At 39.1% G+C, this 18,524-nt stretch overlaps 1 protein-coding gene across 1 annotated transcript; it reads right to left on the bottom strand.

Moving 5' to 3' along the window:
* Positions 1-3,522: 3,522 nt before the first annotated feature.
* Positions 3,523-14,928, bottom strand: LOC144642964 (ryncolin-2-like). The gene is made up of 4 exons (XM_078502086.1): positions 14,854-14,928; positions 6,177-6,329; positions 5,217-5,600; positions 3,523-3,917 (listed from the first exon to the last, which is right to left on the bottom strand). The coding sequence occupies exons 2-4, from the start codon at positions 6,325-6,327 to the stop codon at positions 3,652-3,654; spliced, it is 801 nt and encodes a 266-aa protein (XP_078358212.1). The 5' UTR covers positions 6,328-6,329; positions 14,854-14,928; the 3' UTR covers positions 3,523-3,651.
* Between the last annotated feature and the right edge of the window lie 3,596 nt (positions 14,929-18,524).

Raw genomic sequence — 18,524 nt, 5'->3', positions numbered from 1 at the left:
CCCCCGAATAAGCGCCGCCCTCAAATAAGCGCCGCATTTGGGACCAAAAAGTTAATAAGCGCCGCCCCCGAATAAGCGCCGCAGTACCGATGCGGCGCTTATTCGAGGAATTCCGTTAAACTAAAAAAACAACACTACAAAGCAACTCTAAAGCAAACTTAGACATTTCTTTCCTTCAAAAACGATGTTTTGCAGTTCAGAGTGATTGTTTTACCGCTCGCCCATTAGTTTTCTATCCAGCATTCTACCAATATGTGGTTTTGTAAATGTTGTGAAGGCCACGAACTTTGCCAGGACAGCTAGCGCCACTTTTCTCTTCAGCAAGAGACGAATACTGACAATCAAAAGACGCTATTTTTAATCACTGTTAAATATTACATTCTTTGAGGCGTCCAAATTTTAATTAAGCGCCGCCCTCAAATAAGCGCCACCCTCGAATAAGCACCGCACTTGAAAGGCGAAAAATTTAATAAGCGCCGCGGCGCTCATTCGAGTAAATACGGTACTTGTTTGTCTATTTGTTTCGTTACAGTTAGAGTGAAATCATGGGCTCCTGGTGAAATGAATGCCCCTTTTCTACTAAACGCCTCATATTTATTTAAAACTCCCGCATGTACCCCTTAAATTAAAAAGCCCTGGCGTTTTTAAGATTATTTACGGTAAGTCGGTATTAAAGGCTAATTTTTCGATTTCAGATTTTCAAAATTAAAAAAGGTGGAAAATTAAAGCCATGGCGATTTGTGGCGTATTGGATCATTTATAGATGACTCAATACATATCCCATGGCCCCTGAATGTCAGGTCCTTCTTGAAAGCACATAAACGAAGCCATGACGATCGCAATATGATCTGAGTCAGAGTGAAATTTGAGATAAAATTCACAAGTCGGTCTGTCACGCAATCAACTATTGTCGGTGTTCTTCGAAGAACGACAGCACCAAAAACCACTTGTGCCGCAGATTCTTACTGGATGAAAACGATGACTACATAATTTCTTTGCAGTGGAAACATGTTTTTTATATGTGAACAAAACACGCGACCGAATTCTAAAACAAGTCGGTTTTCATGATCGGTGGATATTATATTTGATGCCTCGCCGCCAACTTGTTTTGATAACATCTGTTCTTAAATTACTATGGTGCTGGCAAATACGGCAAAACGCAGCTTACACACCAAGAGGGCGATGCCAAAAACCCTTGAAGGAAATGACTTTTACTGATGCAATGATGCTTGCTTGTGGGGATATCTTTCAAATTGGTGCAGTACGACCAGCAGGTCGGTATGACCTTTGTGTTCGTTTGAATTTGTTTAATTTGCTTATTACCAGCCAACGACTTCCAGTAGTTAAAACTACTAACAATTTAAAAGGTTTTTTTATGCAAAAAGCTTCATAACGATGTTTTACTTCTTATAGCAACATTCTATTTAGTTTATATTTTACAAACTCTGAACTTATCACGATTTCCGTGTTGAGCTCATTTGCATATTGTCACAAAGTTAACACCATTTATTGATGCGAACCTGTAATTCCTCTTAAACTTAACAGAGATTTTATTTGATAAATAGGGACACCATTTCCTTGGCAATCTATTGATACTTTCAAATTCGATTGAAGAAACGCCGCATGTCTACAAACAACGACTTTTGAAACCCGACTTTTTTGATACGAATTGAATAAGGAGATTTGGAATTTTGCTTTCAGCCAAACGCAGAAAATGACACAAGTTTACTGAACGTTTTTCTATTGTTCGGGACTTGATTTGTCTTATGTAAAAGTTTCGTATCATTTCTTTCTATATTTAGCATGTAGCAGGGGATCAAACATGGTGAATATTTTTAGATCAAATTTAAGTACTTTCCACTGTCTGACAGTTTGATTGACATTTCTCCAAAACAATAAACAATTGAACCAAAATATTGCACATGGTTAATGTATTAGTGAAGTTACACAAGTGTGCCAAATTTGAGGGAAATCGGTGAGATGCGCTGTAGACTCGCCTGCATGGTTCTCGTGCGGACTCACTCTTAAGACAATGTCGTTCGCTTGCTTACTTTTGGTATGCAAAAAGGGGCGGAAGGTGGACCAAAATTCTCTTGGGTTAACGGCCTCTGCCGATTTCTTTAAAAAGTGTTGTTTTATTGCTTTTCGCCTGAGAGAGGTGCACTAAAAGAACTCCATCATACTGCTTTGGGGGTCTTAAGTGACCTTATCACCACACAATAATAATCAAAATGTAATTTCTCCTGGCAGTACCACTGTAATGAGAATAATTATAGAACAACGTTAACTGTTGTTTAGCTTTTTGTTGTCGAGTTTAGCTGAAGCTGGTTTGTCAGTTTGACATTTTCTCCTAAATCGATTTATGAAAATCCCCAATTACTAAAATTGCCACTTTCTGCATGGTCATGGATCCTCGGACGTAAAAACATTTTGGTGTGACAACTTTAGTTTGTTTGTAAACTTTTCAAGCAGAAGAAGTGACCACTTATTTCTTCCTTCATTCAAAACATCAGACAAGAGTGTATAGGTCATTATATCCAATCATTGCATTATTTGTAACTATTTTAGTCTTTAGATGTTACGTTAGAAATTATAAAATCGATCACGTTTACTGTTTGCATTATTCTCTAAAAAGGAAATCTTTCTTTACAGGATGCAGGGTGCACGGTTTCCTCGGTTAAACCCGTCATTTCAAATGGCTTTAATATAAAAAATGCATAGATACGCTGAATTCATTGAAAAACGTAAATATCCATTTTGATCTGACATCGGAAATTGAAAAATGGTAAAAAAAAAACACTCGTCCTCTTGATCAGCTTCAATGTAATAGTTAAGTAGAAGAGAGCATAAAGCTACTTTACATTTCCTGAAATCAAGAGTCAGACTTAATTATCCTTCAATGCCATTAGCGACAGCTTCCTCTTCAGGTTTTCAAATTCTAGTTCTCGGGTTTCTAAATTTCGAAGAGTCTTCATGGATGTGTACGTAATTCTGTACTAAAAAGAGATATAATTGTAAAACTTTCAAAGATATCCCAGCTCTCCTATAAATGACTGAATGTCAATTTCTTCCCACAATATCCAATACATTGTCAAGTTGATAACCGAAGATTTAATATAAAAAATGCATAGATACGCTGAATTCATTGAAAAACGTAAATATCCATTTTGATATGACATCGGAAATTGAAAAATGGTAAAAAAAAAACACTCGTCCTCTTGATCAGCTTCAATGTAATAGTTAAGTAGAAGACATGAGATCTTGATACAAAGACATGAGATCTTGATATGCAACCAAATTCTAAGGCACCTTTTTCAAAAAGATTTACACATATTCCTCAGGAGATGTGACACATTCGAGATAAATGGAGTCCAAAAAGAAGCGGCCAAAACTTGAGAGACTCGAATAATAGTTTATCAGTAAGCATGGAATGATGTATTAAAAAATCGGAAATTCCGCACATAAAGATCGAAAGAACGAGAGAATGCTAAGGAATCTAAATACACCTTAGGACAACATGCCTGACGACAAAACTGAGCATTTTATTCAGTTTAAGGTGTGATAATCAGTTACAGACTACATGTTCAGTGAAACATCAAGCAAATTTATCCTCATGTCAGTGCTAGGCAACAAGATAACACACTGTCAGTTTTAGAAGCTAACTGGTCTGATCTTCATCTCAGCTCGTTTCATGGAGTAGTAGTGTCCTTTCCAGTGATACCAGTTGATACCATCAGCAAAAGATGAGTGTTGGCCGCCTTCATGATAAAGACCGTTCAGGTTAGCGTAATGACAGGCGTTGTACCACCAGGCTCCTTTAAACCTCACAGCACAGTTACGGTCCTTGCTGTCATTATCCTGATCTTTGGTTGTAAACGATTTGCCATTGTGATAAGAAAGAGAGTCACCAGCAGATCCTGAAGAGCAAATAAAATACGAACTTTAACAATAATTATTTTGGTGGACCTCGTTCTTCTATGTCAAACTGTTTTTAACCCAAACAGCATACCAAGAGATAAATGCAAAGGTATGAAAACAATATGCGATTTTTCGTTACCATCATTCATCATGACGTGTAGCAGGGGATGGAATGGGCGTAAGAAAGGAGCCACTCTGGGACCGAATAACCATGTTCTCACAACTTTCAACGCGATACATTCACTTCTGTATAAAAGGAACATTATCAAACTCTCCCGCTGGCCGCCATATTGTTGTTGTTGACATTTTTTGGCAAGCTCAAGAAGAGATAGTCTACTTATTGTATCGCATGTTGCGCCCCCCCCCCCCCTGACGTCTAGATTTATATTTGTTGTTAAGTTATAAGTTCGTCCCTTGTTGATTTTTCTTCGCGTTGAATGCTTCTTTTCTTGCTTTTTCTGCAAACTGTCATCATTAATGCACCAAAGGACCCTGTGCTCCGCACATGCACATGCAAGGTTTATGAACTGCTTCGGGGATTCTCATACTCCTTTTAACCCCACCATACTATTCAGGGTATAACAGAAGAAAGAAAACAAAAATACTGTATGCAGATTCTCAACTCAGACAATGATGACAAGGACGACTACATACATTCCTACTTCAGATGAATTACGATGACGAGGTTTGCCTTATGTCAAATTTAAGTCTCAAGGCCCAGTGGAATATTTTTGGTCTTCAATTTTTTCCTATTCTTTTCGTTTGCTATGATTTTTATGAATCAAACATTCCACTCACTTGAACTGCAAAACGTTTGAATTGGGATAGAATAAAATGGCGCAAAATTATAATCAAGGAACTGTGGTGGCGGTTGGTATATATTCACAACTCGAGGACTCTACATATACTGAAAATCACACAATCTGTTTTTGTCTTTCCTTACATTTCCTAGACGGCAGACGTTCAAAGAGCTTGGTAGTGGTGGTAGTGGTTTTGTTGTTGTGGTGGTGACGACGATGATGATGATGATGATGATGATGATGATGATGATGGTGATGATGATGATGATGATGACGATGATGATAATGATAATGGAGATGATTAAAAAGATGATGGTAATGGCATTTGTGTTAAATTTAGGATTGTAAACGCGATTTGCACCTTCTTCTATCCCCTCCTCACGTCAGTGTAATGTGTAACAAAATATTGTGTAACATAAATGCACTGTACTGTTTTACAATGCAATGTAATGTAAAGGAATGGAACGGAATGGAATGCATAATCTGTATCTGAGGTACCTGAATATGATCCAAGACTTAGCTCGTACTTCGATGCCTCATCCGAGATTGAAAACGAGTCGTACTCGGCATATTTGGTTTCTCCTTCCCAGTCGTCTAGATCCACCCGAAGCTTGTTAGTGTCACTGTTGGTCAGGCGATATATTTTGTCTAGTCCCAACCAAAACTCGCCATTCAGGTCACCAAAGCCGTTTTTGTAGTCAGCCCAGTCGCGATAAAAATCAACGGAGCCGTCTAGTCTCTTTTGGAGCACTGTCCACCCCCCACCGGCTGTTGTTTGGTCACAGAACACATCAAAGGCACCTGAACCATCAGGGTCGACTGTATAAACACCACTGTTTGTTTTACCAGATTTGTACAGCTCAGCACAGCTTTTAGGTGTATCTTAAATTTCAATTAAAGCAATTAGTACTTATTTTGAAATACAATGAAATTAAAAAAACAGCGCTCATCGCGTATTTGTTGTCCCTTTTTCCTTTGTTTAATCCTGCCTGTTTCAATTTTTTTTGGTTTTAAATTTAAAATAAGCTGCTAGGGGTGTCGGTTCTCTTAAGATTAATAAAAGTTGAGGTGACGTCATGATCACAACATAAAAGATCAGGGGACCACAGAGGTTTCGTTTTGTATGTTAAACCTTTCAGTAGATGTTTACTCATCCCTTGGGATCATTCTTATGTCGTAACTGACAACGACAGTATATAAAGCAATGACATAAACTCATAGATATAAACTGCGTGAACAATAAAACATTTAAAACAAATATAACCATTGTAAAGAGGCTCCTATAAAGATCATTACCGCACGAATGTACAAGAGGGGTGGATGCCAGTACCTCCCCCTTGAGGTTTTTTTTCGTAATTTTAAAAATGAATCATGTGCGCAGTGGCTACTTTGAATCTCCCAGCTAAAACTTAGTCGATTTTTTTTCACTACCTTTTAAGGACAAATTAAAAGACTTACCATAACAATCGCAGTTCTCAAGAGCAGCTATAGCTTCCTGTAACTGCTGAATGATTTCCGTTTTACAAACGCCAGAAGGTGTGACTTCCGCCTTAAAAGTACACAGTCTGGCAAGTAAAGTGAAAAACACAATCCATTGTTCAGCGGCCATATCTGAAATAGGCAACAAACCAAAATGATTATTAACTGGGTGGGACTGTGCCGGGGTGTATAAGCCAAGGTTTTGGTTAAATAACAGAGTGTGCATTATTAACAATCAAATAGTTGCCAGCGGTGTCTACATGTAAGATTTTCCATTTCGTGATGAGATATTTCGATAGCCATTTGTTTCGGATTTTACTTTAAAAGTTCCGCGTAGGGGTCATATGTGTAGGTTCCTGTTTTTAAAAGAATAAGATTTGCCTTGTATAACAACAAGGAGCGAGAACAAGTTTAAGCATTTTATATCGTTTCTGCTCTGGCGAACTAGCAAATTATTGTGCTGACATGACGGCAGATAATTCACTTGTCGGTGGTTTTGGAGTATGCCGCCAAGAGAGCTGGTGAACTGGTTTCAGTGAAAGCTTTGCCCTGCCGAATTGTCAAGTTCTCTCCAAATTAAATATGAGGTAACAACCCTTCAAGTTTGTTGTGAAAATCTGTTTTATACCTCCTATGGAAAGTTGTGTCAGTTCTTGGATATTCCAATAAATTCCAATTTGTTTAACCTTTTAAATGCTTCTTTCAATTTTAAGCTCTTGCCTTTGCTTTTGTTGTACATTTAAATACAGAAATGTTTGCTTTAATATGTTTTGTTTGGTTTCAACGAGCACATGATCTATGATATTGAACGTTTTGTAAAGAAACAAAAGTAAACACCACAGATATAAAAGGCTGACTGATTACGCCTTCGCGATCATAAAAAAACGAGTAACAATACTAAGCGAATCTTCGCACTAAAACATAAAATAGAAGATTTACCATCTTATTGTTCTATAAATTTCATTTTTTTATCATTGCATTTTATCATATTTTATCAGTGAGCCAGTTGTTTTATACGCGTTGAAATCTCATACGGCTTCATCTGCTTGCGGCGTTTAAGCTTACTTCAGTTAAATCTTCGTTTATTTTTTACATTGCTTTGCTTCCCAAAACGAAGTAATTTCATTCAGTGTCTACATAAATTCTCTAAAGTGTTGAGCAACGGTGAAACAAACAATTCGTCCAAAAGTACATTTTTCAGTCGCACGGATCAAAAACAGGAATAAAACCTTTAAATAGCATGCATTACCTCGTAAATTAATAAAATCCCGAAAACAGAAAAGAAGAAAGTTAATTCAGTTAACAACTAATTTCTTAAAGTATTTAGCAACGATAAAAAAGAATAATTCGACCCAAATAGAGGGTCTGTATGGTCTAAGAGAGCACGATCCGGTGGAAAGCAATGGTTTCTCGTTTTTCTGTTTTTTATTCTTCATAAGAAAACGAAATGGCTACAGTTAAAGACTTTCCAAAGGTGATTTCTTTCGTCCATTTCAAAGTAAAGAATTTTATTCCTTCGATTGTGAAAGCTTTTGGCATTTTTTTGTTTACGAGTTGTTTATATCACATAGAAACATAACATGCTTTGTGGTGTTTCTCTAGGAAAGGGAGAGTTTTCTACATCAAGAAAACCTAAAAATTGTTGTTTAATTGCAAAGAAAGAAACGTGACGGTATGAGATGTTTTATTGAGAGAACAGAATACTAAAAAATGAAAGTTCGCAGCAACGTGGTATAAGCAAAACTTGCTAAAAGTTGACAGATGAGCTATTAAGGTACACGCGATCACCCAGCAGAACTTGCAAGCGCAAGAATAAAAGTGCGTAGAGACAGTGCATGCTTAGTTGCGTTTCTCAATTACTGAGCAGAACTTGCACGCACCAGATAATTGCATTAATAGAGCCGCCCTCTTGAGAGTCAAACATAACGGAATTGATTACAAAAGATTAATGTCAAAAAGGACGATTTTTGGCCAAACCTGCTTGTAGTTATGACGCGTCATAGAGCACGATATAGTAAATAAACGGAAAATTGTATTCTACAATACGTTATATACACAATTTGTAAAAACAATTTAAATGGTTAAAATTGGCGAATTATTCAGTATCGACCTTTGCGTTCTTCGAAGAGAAAATGTGGCAAATAATAAGTTTTACGTTCTCTGCTAAGCTTGGTTTGGTTTAATACACATACGTGTGAAAAACGAGTAAACACTCTAGGAAACTAATCCAAAAACGGCAAAATGGTAGGTAACTTACCTATTTTTCTTTTACCAAAACTTTATCAACCTTTTAAACAGAATTAAAGCTTTCAACAAAAATTTCGGGTATTGCGATATAAACTTCTACAAGCTATTAGTGACTCGGTTTTTTGGTATTTTATCCTTTGAGACGGTTGTGAAGAATGCGTCGATAAAGATAAATTAGTTTTGTCCACTTTCTCATGTTTGGCATTGGCTTATACTTTACGAGGTGTTACATCAGACAGCCGTTATATCTTACAAACATGATAGTCAGGTAGCACTATCCTGTGGGAGGCTTAATTTTGAGTTTCGCTAAACTTTTTGAGTAGAAGCAGGAAACAGGGCTTAAAATGTTCGTCTTGTGGTCCTTTTGAAGAATTTTGCTGTTTCCAGCGTGAATTTTAATTCGTATGGCAATTTAAGGGGGTTCTGCTGAGAGCCTCAATTATTCAACATGGAAACGAGGCTGGATCACGGATCTTTACAAAACACACCGAAACATTGGCCAAATAGCACAGAAAATCACCAAATGCATTTACAACTGAGATTATCATATGTTTGAATGAGTTTAAATTTAAATGGATGATCACGTGACAGGTCACGTGACTTTTTAATTCAAGTGCATTGAAATTCATTACCTGTAGTCTATGAAAAGTGTGACAGCACCTTCTGGCTCTAAAATACTACAGTTTGCAAAACAATATAATACAGTTATAAGATGCGTATAAGCGACGTTGCCTGTTTCATGTATACATTGTAGCTCAGAAAATATCAACAAGTGAGATATATGCTAATTAGTTATAGGATGACGTCACTTATAAGGCTGTATGTATCTCAACAAGTAGTTATCCAACAACATCCCAATTTTCAACCCCGTTACTCCTCCTCCCTCCTCCACAGCTACAGGGACCGTGTTTTTACTTAAGCATGTTTTTTTATTCTCATAAAATGTTGAAAAGAAAAATATTTATTGACATTGAGCAAGTTGTTTATTTTCCCTTTTTTGCCTAAAAATTAAAAAAAGGCCAACAGCAGGCCATGAATACCAGTCAGTGAAAATAAAAGCCATAAAAAGCTTTTCTGTTTAATAAATTTCATGGCACTGTGAGTTATTTACCTTCAGTTTCTCCAGGAAATCCCCCGCATGAAACTGAGGCTAATATGAAAACGAGGTTAGCATGAAATCGAGGCTAGACTTGTGGGCGGACATTTTGAATTTCGTTTAACGATTTACGAGGGTTAAAACACAATTCTGTACGTTTAATGCTGGTTGGAACTTCCAGAACACAAAGATATGTGAGTACTTTAGTAAGAGAATACATTTTATAAAACGTTTTCAACTCGAAATGTAGAAAAAATTGAAAAAAGGACAGTTCAAAGCACATAACTAAGGGAGAACTCAAATGGAAGCAGTTGCATCAGTTCCCCTCCCTGTTGGCAGTGACACAGCCTCAACTAGCGACATAAACTGGAAAAAGTGCATTATGTGCCAAGAAAGCAAGCTGCCAAAGAAAAGGTTTCCACTGTCAAAAGCATCAGTTGAAGGTATTCAGCGAGTGATAGATTGTGTTGACGTGAGGGAAAAATGTAAAGACTCTAGTTTTAAGGATGCACTGGGAAGATTAAAGGGACTGAAAGAAGTTGGGATCGAGGTAGTTTGGCATAGAGGCTGTTATAGCAGTTTTACAAACCAAGAGCATATACGGCGTCTTCAGAAACGTACACCAGATTACACCGAAGGACAATCAAACACATCTTCTGTGTCAAGGAGATCTTCTGTTTCATCTGTGGACTGGACAAAATGTATGTTTTGTCAGACCGATTCCCTTGGATTAAACCAAGTACAAACAAAGGAGACATCGCAAAAAATCATCAGTAAAGCAGTTTTTGACGAAGTAATGAGCTGCAGACTGGCAGGTGAAAACGATTTGATAGCGGCAGAAGGCAAATACCATCTGAAATGCTACAGTAAGTTTCTGAGAAGTGTTGAAAAGAACCCAGGTTGTAAACAAGGAGAGGGTAATGACGATCTTAAACAGGCATGTTTTGAAGAGGTCATGTCTTTTCTTGAAAAAGGGATTTCTCAAGGAAATAGCTATTCCTTAAAGTCAGTGTGGAGATATTTCTGTTGCAAGTTGCAGTCCAGTTGTAATGTTGATCCAGGCATTTATAGAAGTAATAAGCTTAAGGAGAAGATCCAGAACTCTCTTGGAGATAAAGTGTCTTTCATTCAGCCTCTAAATCCTGCCGAACCGCTTTTAATTATTTCATCGAATTTAGGTGAAGCAGCCTTGCACTCTATACTGCAGAATTCAAGAGACAATGAAGTAGAAGATGAACTAAACAATCTAAGCCCTGATGCTGCAGAAGACGTGGATCTTGACACAGAGCTGCTAAGTTGGCTTTTTCGAGTAGCTGTTAAGGTTCACCATGACATCAAAGCTACCCCTGGGCATAACTACGTTGGTGGCATTGACATGAAGAATGCGGAGAAAGTAGTTCCAAAAAGTCTTTACATGCTCATTCGCCTCTTGTGTGCTGGAGACGTGACTGATGACGGCACTGATGAAATGGATGTGGCCATCAAAACCAAGATACTCAGCATTTGCCAAGATATTATTTTTCTCGTTTCAAAGGGACGCAAACTCACTCCCAAACATGTTGGTCTAGCACTGACTGTTCATCAAGCTACAAGGTCAAGAGAACTCGTTGAACTTCTCCATTCAGCAGGACACACTGTTAGCTATGACACTGTACTTCGAATAGACAATGGTATTGCCAACGATGTGTTAGAGCGGTATCATGATAATGATAAGGTCTTTGTTTTACGCAACTTCATTGATTGCACTGAGAGGTGTTATACACGCTATGCAGTAGACAATATAGATATCAACGAGGAGACACTGAGTGGCATGGGCACATTTCATGCCACGCAGTTTGCTGCATTGCGCAGAAAGAATGAAGAAGAACCAAAAGTGGACCTGAAAATTGTTCCAAACTCAAGCAGGAAACTCAATTTGGAAATCCCATCTGAGTTACACGAGCTTCAGCAAGTAGATATTAGGGCTGGGAAACCAGAACCAGTGATGAATGAGCCAGTGGTTGCCGAGTGGTACGAGCCTGACAAGAAGTTGATTAAGGAAACGTTCAGGAAGGAACTGGCGTGGATTTTATCCCGTCTTGTAAAGCAACAACCTGAGGTTCAGCGTGTTCCAGGGTGGACAGGTTTCAACCATTTGTTGTCAAAGAATGACCCACAACCGACAATCATTGACCCGCTTCCTATCCTCAATGCCGCAGCTCATGAATTTGACACTTTGTGGACGGTGATCCTCAAATGTCAGGCAATGACAAAGCTGACACATGGCCAATACAGCGTCATCACTGTAGACGAAGCACTCTACAACAAAGCCAAGATGCTGCAGTGGACAAGAACTGAAGAGTGCAAGGATGTCGTCATCATGCTTGGAGGGTTTCACACTCAGATGACCTTCTCCAAAGTGATTGGGAAGTACATGGAATCTTCTGGACTTAGTGACATCTGGGTGGAAAGTGAAGTTTTCGGAGAGTCAACCGCCCTTAATGTTTTGAAAGGCAAAGTGTGGAATCGTGTCATTAGAGCTCACAAGTTGAGTTATGAAGCCCTTTGGAGGGTTCTGTGGCCTCTCTTTTTGGCATGGTCCCAAGAAAATGGAAAGAATTTAGATGGTTCCTTAGAAGTTCTTGGAAGAAAGCTGGCCGAGGGCTTTTCTACCGGAACAAATGAAGAAAGGGACGCTGCTTATGCATCTCTGATGGAGGCACTTACCCGAATACCTGAAGTCATTGAGGAGTTTGAAGCAGCGCACGCAGACAGCGCAACTTTCTGCTGCTGGCGAAAGTACATGTACATGGTCTCCATTCTGCTGAGGTTCACAAGAGCTCTTCGTGAGGGTGACTGGGCACTCTATCTTTCATCATTTGCTGAGATGCTTCCCTGGTTTGCTGCTTACGACCATGTTAACTACACCAGGTGGGGAGCGGTTTTTCTAGCTGACATGAGCCTCCTACCGCAGTCAGCACCGGAGGTCCATCAGGGGTTCCAAAACGGTGATTTTGTTACCAAGGAAGCACTAAGCAAATTTAATCAAATTCCTGATGACCAAGCCTTGGAGCATGTCAACAGAGCTGGGAAAGTAGCAGGAGGGCTGGTGGGGATAACACGAACTGACACAGCACGAGATCGTTGGTGCCTCACGTACAATGAGAGAGCCCAGTTATCTGAGGATACTAAAGTTATGTTTGGCATTTTTGGCGAAGAAGAAACTGACCACAAAGATTGTGGACGTGCTAGAATGCGGCGGGATGAAGAAGATGTCCATAAGCTTGTTGCACAGTTCCAGCGGTATAAGGTGTTCCGCCTTTCGACTGACCTAGTTGCTGTCACTACCGGTGATGTCGCTACCGAGGAAATCAAGCACGACCTTCTTCAGTCACAGAGCGTGGGAAATACTGCCATCAAGGACTTTGTTCATGACAGATTAATTACGAAGCAGACAAAGTTCCATGAGAAAATCAAGCAGCATAAGCTCAAAACATTTGAAGCACTTATTCAGTTCCTGTGAGATTGGATAAAGACAAAACAATTTCTATCAAGGCGGACAGAGATCTGTTCAGGCGAGTGATTGTTGTTCTAGAATCTGGACGCGACGTGGATGTAGACTCATTATTGCAACGGGAGCTGTCTCCAGTTCCACTATCGTTAGCTACCGTGGATGGCAAACTAAGATATGCTTCCAGCAAGTCTGATTTAAGTCACATTCTTCATAAAAACACAGTACAGAACCAAGCTCCCTTGAATCACAGTCAAACCTGCACAATCATTGATGGAATGGCAGCCATACAATCTATGGGGAATCGCTCTGGAGCAAAGACTTTCGGGGAGTGGTGTGACATGTTCTTAAAGTACGCTGTTTCCCACTTTTCTGACAGATGTAGCAGGATTGACATTGTCTTCGATCGATACCTAGAGAACTCCATCAAAGGCGGAACACGTGCTAAGCGAAAAAGCGGAAAAGAGAAAGGAAAAAAGAGGAATGTTGATTGCAGAGAACAGAAGATTGGCAACTGAGACAGGTTCATTATCATGGACGAGAACAAGGCAAGCCTAGTTAACTTTCTGTGTACGGAAACGTCTCAAAGCTATCACGGGCATTCAAGGAAGGAGCTGGTCTTAAGTGGAGGCTTCACTGACCCAAAGAAGGTGTGGTCGTCTACTGACAGACATCTGGCTGGATTGGCGTCAGACCATGAAGAAGCCGACACACGTATTCTACTTCATGCAAGAGATGCTGAAGCCTTTGTCTGCAAGCTGTACAACAGAGGGACAGATGAGGGACAGATGAGGTTCTCATCAACAGTGAAAGAGCGGCAGCTTTTCGAAGAGCAAAGAAAAGCTTGGATAGTCTCCCTCCAACTCAAGATGCCTTGCACCTTCACATCAAGCGAGCTCACTATCAAACATATGTGTGGAAGAGAGCTCTAGAACCCTGCCCTGTGTTTCCCAACCCAGATGGAAGTGGATGGCACTACAATGAAGATGGCATCCTCAAGCCCAAGCTTGTCACCTTGGAACAGGTCTCAGAAAGATGTTTGCAGCTGGTGTATTGTGGATGCACTCGAGAGGGTAACTGCTGTGCTACAAGGCGATGCACGTGTTTTAGGCTGTCCCTGAATTGTTCCAGAGCCTGCAAATGTGGCGACTTGTGTAGAAACATTACTGTTTTTGATTGAACTTTAAAGTCTGCTTTTCAAAACCAGAAGTGCATATTTTCAGTATTGCCATATACAAATTTGTTTTTATCAAGAGTCTGTGATTTGTACGTAACATACGAAACACAAGAAAATACGTGAAAGGTCACGTGACACTTCAGATATTTTGGTGTATACTTGAAGACAGAATACAACTAAAGAATTGTATTATGAATGATTTTGTTTATGAGTTCATGATCATTTTTATACTTGATATTGTAATGTCTTGGCTTTTCCCTTTAATTTAAATGATTCCATTGCTATGGGTCACGTGACTAGGGTAATGCATCACGTGACCACCACATGCCGATTATGTCACATTATAAATATTTGATATTCTTATTTAGACATTTGTGGTGATTTTCTGTGCTATTTGGCCAAAGTTTTGGTGTCTTTTGTAAAGATGCTTGATCTGGCCTCGTTTCCATGTTGAATAATTGAGGCTCTCAGCAGAACCCCCTTAAATTGCCATACGAATTAAAATTCACACCGGAAACAGCAAAATTCTTGAAAAGGATCACAAGACGAATATTTTAAGCCCTGTTTCCTGCTTCTACTCAAAAAGTTTAGTGAAAGTGATTTTTTGGCGTTCTGCCACCTGACTATGATAAAAGACGTTACTTACTGCACTGCACTTAACGTGTTTCTTCTTTGATGAACCTCTTCTGCGACAAGTTAGACCTCCGTCACTAGTTGGTTCTCTGTGGAGAATGGGATACGGTCTTAGCCGTTCTCTCTTTTAAGCGGTTCTAATTGAAAAACTATAACTGACAGCTGACAGTTGACAGTTTACAAATGAGCCATTAAGGTAAACGCGATCACCGAGCAGTGCTTTCCAGCGCCAGTATTAAATTGCCTACAGACAGCGCGTGGGAAGTCACGTTCCTCTATTACTGAGCAGAGCTTGCTAGCGCCAGAATAATCCATAAACAAGGCATATGCCTGGAGGCGTTTCTGCATCACCGAGCAGAACCCCTTATTTAAAAAACTTAATTTTGGCAGTTTATCGATCCAGACAACTCCTGAAACACATGTGTGATTTTAAATTTAAAATCTTAATTTTATTCAAATATATGTTTATTAAAGCCTACAAGACCTCAGCTTCTACGTTCGCAGTTTGAATGATCAGCTAAACGGATCAAGTTTTATGTAATCAGGAGTATATTAAGCCCAATTACTGCGAAATCGGCGACCGTTAAATTAGGGCTGGTTTAAACTAGTCATATGCAAATTTCATTTAAGTTACTTAACGCTTTATTGATTTTGTGATTGTTGTCGAAACCTGCGGAAAATAAATGTAACCGTCAGCATTGCTTTAAAATGGTGAATTTATTTCGTGTCAAACCCATCCTTCCTGGCTTTCTGTGGCAAACATACAGCTCAACTGAAAAATGACAACTGTGGTTAAAGTCAAATGGAATGTAAAATATGCGGTCTACTGACTTTCTATTGTTCATGATTACACACGGCCTAAGCAGTTACTGTTTAAGAAAACACATCTGCTCGTAATATAATCTAAATAAAACTTTCGATTTTTAAGTTTATGACTGGCAGACCACTTTTTTTTAATAAAATTGCACTTAACAGTAAGTATACATGCATTTAAAACTATACAATTAGTTATATTATGCGACTGCACTGAAACTCTGGCACTAACGAACGGCGAAAATAAATACACTTGCCGACACGCAGGAGTTGTGAATCAAAGAAAAAATTTATGAGAGTATTCACAGTAAAAATTTTTAATAAAAACATCTTTTTGCAGACCATCTCCCGTAGAAATGAGGAATGTTTCTTTCTAAATTCCAAGTGAATCCTCCCAAAACAGATGTAAGGACGGTCGCATAAAAAAATAAAAATACCTTTTTATCTTTTTTTAAACGGTTCCTAAGCAAAGCTTTTTAGTACAAAGAGGCGTTTTTCTATCACTGAGCAGAGCTTGCTATACTAGCGCCAGAATTTGCCTACAGACAGCGCGTGGGAGAGTCACGGTTCCTCTATTACTGAGCAGAGCTTGCTAGAAATGGCATATGCCTAGTGGCGTTTCCGTATCACCGAGCAGAACTTACTAGGCTTAATTATCTTTCAATGTCATTCGCGACTGCCTTCAATGAAGGCAGAGCAAAACTCATGGGCTCTTATCTTCTCAGTTATTGCGGTTTTACGGCGAAGAAGGGAAAGAGAAGCTAGATGGATAGAACACGGGCGACCCAAGCGATCGTGATCGCCCCATGGCCAATCGCCACAGACGTTATCGATCGTCGTGTTATGTTCTCATATAATCACCGCGATGGCAAGAAAACTGTTTGAAGTGACGAAAGCGATAAAAACGATCCGGCAAGTAGAACTAGTGAAAAGGAAAGCAAAACAAAAGAAATAAAACAATAACGTGAACGTGCTTCAGTGACCACCAAGGTAAACACTTCGATTAAGGGCCTTTTCATATGATCCCGGTTGACCGGGCTGGCCCAGTTACCGAGATCTCGGCTCAGTCCTATTTTCTTTGTAAAATTTTTGATGTGTTCATATGAAAAGGCGGGCCAGCCCGGTTACCGATATCTCGGTTTCTGCAAACGAGGTATCGGCAACCGGGAAGAAAATTTTCCCATATGAACACTCCAGCCCGACAGCCGGGACGTAACTTGTTTTGAAAAAATAGCTTCCCTTTCGTAACTGGGCGGTCAAAATGGCATAATTTTGCCTTGTATCTATTTCCACTTTAGAAATATGCGAATTAGCTTTATAAGTAAAGTGACAAGGGTCGATTTTGGTTTCGTTTCTTGAATTTTATCCTCGTCACTGGGACGAATTTTGTCGTCTGTTCATATGGTCAAAATGGGAAATTTTAGCCCGGTTAACCGGGATAAAATTTAAGAGACGAAAACAATATGGCGACTCATAAACTTGCATCGTTTGCGACTTTGGTAGCTTTATCGACACTTGTAACTAATGAGGCAAATTTGATACTTTTATAGTGGAAATACATACAAGGCAAAATATTGCCATTTTGTCCGCCCAGTTGCGAAAGCGAAGCTATTTTCTCCAAAACGTGTCATTCCAGAAATCAGGCTGGAGTGTTCATATGGGAAATTTTTATCCCGGTTGCCGAGATCTCAGTTTCTACAACCAAAATCTCGGTAAAAAAAGGCTGATCGCCTTCTCATGTAAACACATCGAAATTTTTACAAAGGAAATAGGAGTGGGGCGAGATCTCGGTAATCAGGCTCATAAAAAGAGGCCCTAAGCGAATTGCCACGAGACAAAACATCCACCTATTTCAAATTGAAAACAACATCCACTGGTGCCTTTGCTGCCCTTACTTACACGACTTTTTTGGGTTTTTTAAAAGATTTATTTTCTGTTTTAATCAATTTTTTTTCAGCAGCAACGTGAAGAGACTAAAATGGAAGCACTTTCTCGTTACCCGGCTGCGGTTCCATTTTTTCAGTTAGATTAGCAGATCAGTTCAAAAAATCTCATTTCCATCAGTACAAAAATATACAAAATTGACAATGTTGCACGTTTTATTTAAGAAGTAAAAAGATATTTACAGCATTGAAGACTTCAATATTTCATTTGAAAGGGCAGAAAATTTGCTTTCTAGAAAAAATGTAATCTTTTACATGAAAACTTACAACGTTAAACAAATATTGGAATTTAGTATTATTATTATGGAAAATTTTCTTAAAGCCAAAATAAGGCATAAATGCTCTATTGTCGAATTTTTGAGGTAAAAGCAAACATTTTCCTTGTTCTTAGACGAAACCTATCCTGAAAGCCGGCAAGAAAACGACCAAAGCTGGAATTAACTAGAAATTAGTTACTACGTGCCTTCCATGCAGTAGCAATTTCAGTCACCATAGCAACGGCTGGTCAAAGATGGAGATACTCGTCCTACTTGAATTTGCATAATCGCTTCAAAACACGTTTCAATAAAGTTATTTGAGTTTTAAATTCCCAGAAGCGACGGAAGGCACATTATTTATGACAAAGGTAAGAGTTTTAACATAAAAACGGCAATGTGAGGAGTATTTAGTTGCATTTTGACGAACATGTGTTCGTATGTGAATAGGCTCAAAACTAGTCCAGTCCCTGAACTCTCTCTTCCCTGCGCCTTTTATAGGGGCTGAACCCAGGCGCGCGAAGAAAGAGTCCAGGATAACTTGCATGCACATGCGCCAGTGTTTCCTCCAAAATCGGGGGAAAAACCATATTTGGCAGCACTTTTGTAAACGCGCGCGAATAGATGACGAGTTCAACTTCGCGGCCGTGTACTAAAGCAGGATCACCTGAATA

Source organism: Oculina patagonica, chromosome 2 (genome assembly GCF_052425735.1).
Source record: "Oculina patagonica isolate OP01 chromosome 2, crgOcupat, whole genome shotgun sequence".
NCBI classification, from domain to species: domain Eukaryota; kingdom Metazoa; phylum Cnidaria; class Anthozoa; order Scleractinia; family Oculinidae; genus Oculina; species Oculina patagonica.
The sequence above is the reverse complement of the archived record's forward strand: the minus strand, read 5'-3'. Positions and strand labels throughout refer to the sequence as shown.

Excerpts from the sequence above, each read along its gene's own strand:
- LOC144642964 (XM_078502086.1), bottom strand. The coding sequence starts at position 6,327 with ATGGCCGCTGAACAATGGATTGTGTTTTTCACTTTACTTGCCAGACTG. Across the intron at positions 5,601-6,176 it reads TGAGAACTGCGATTGTTATG|ATACACCTAAAAGCTGTGCT; the intron begins GTAAGTCTTTTA and ends TTGAAATTTAAG. Across the intron at positions 3,918-5,216 it reads AAGTCTTGGATCATATTCAG|GATCTGCTGGTGACTCTCTT; the intron begins GTACCTCAGATA and ends TTTGCTCTTCAG.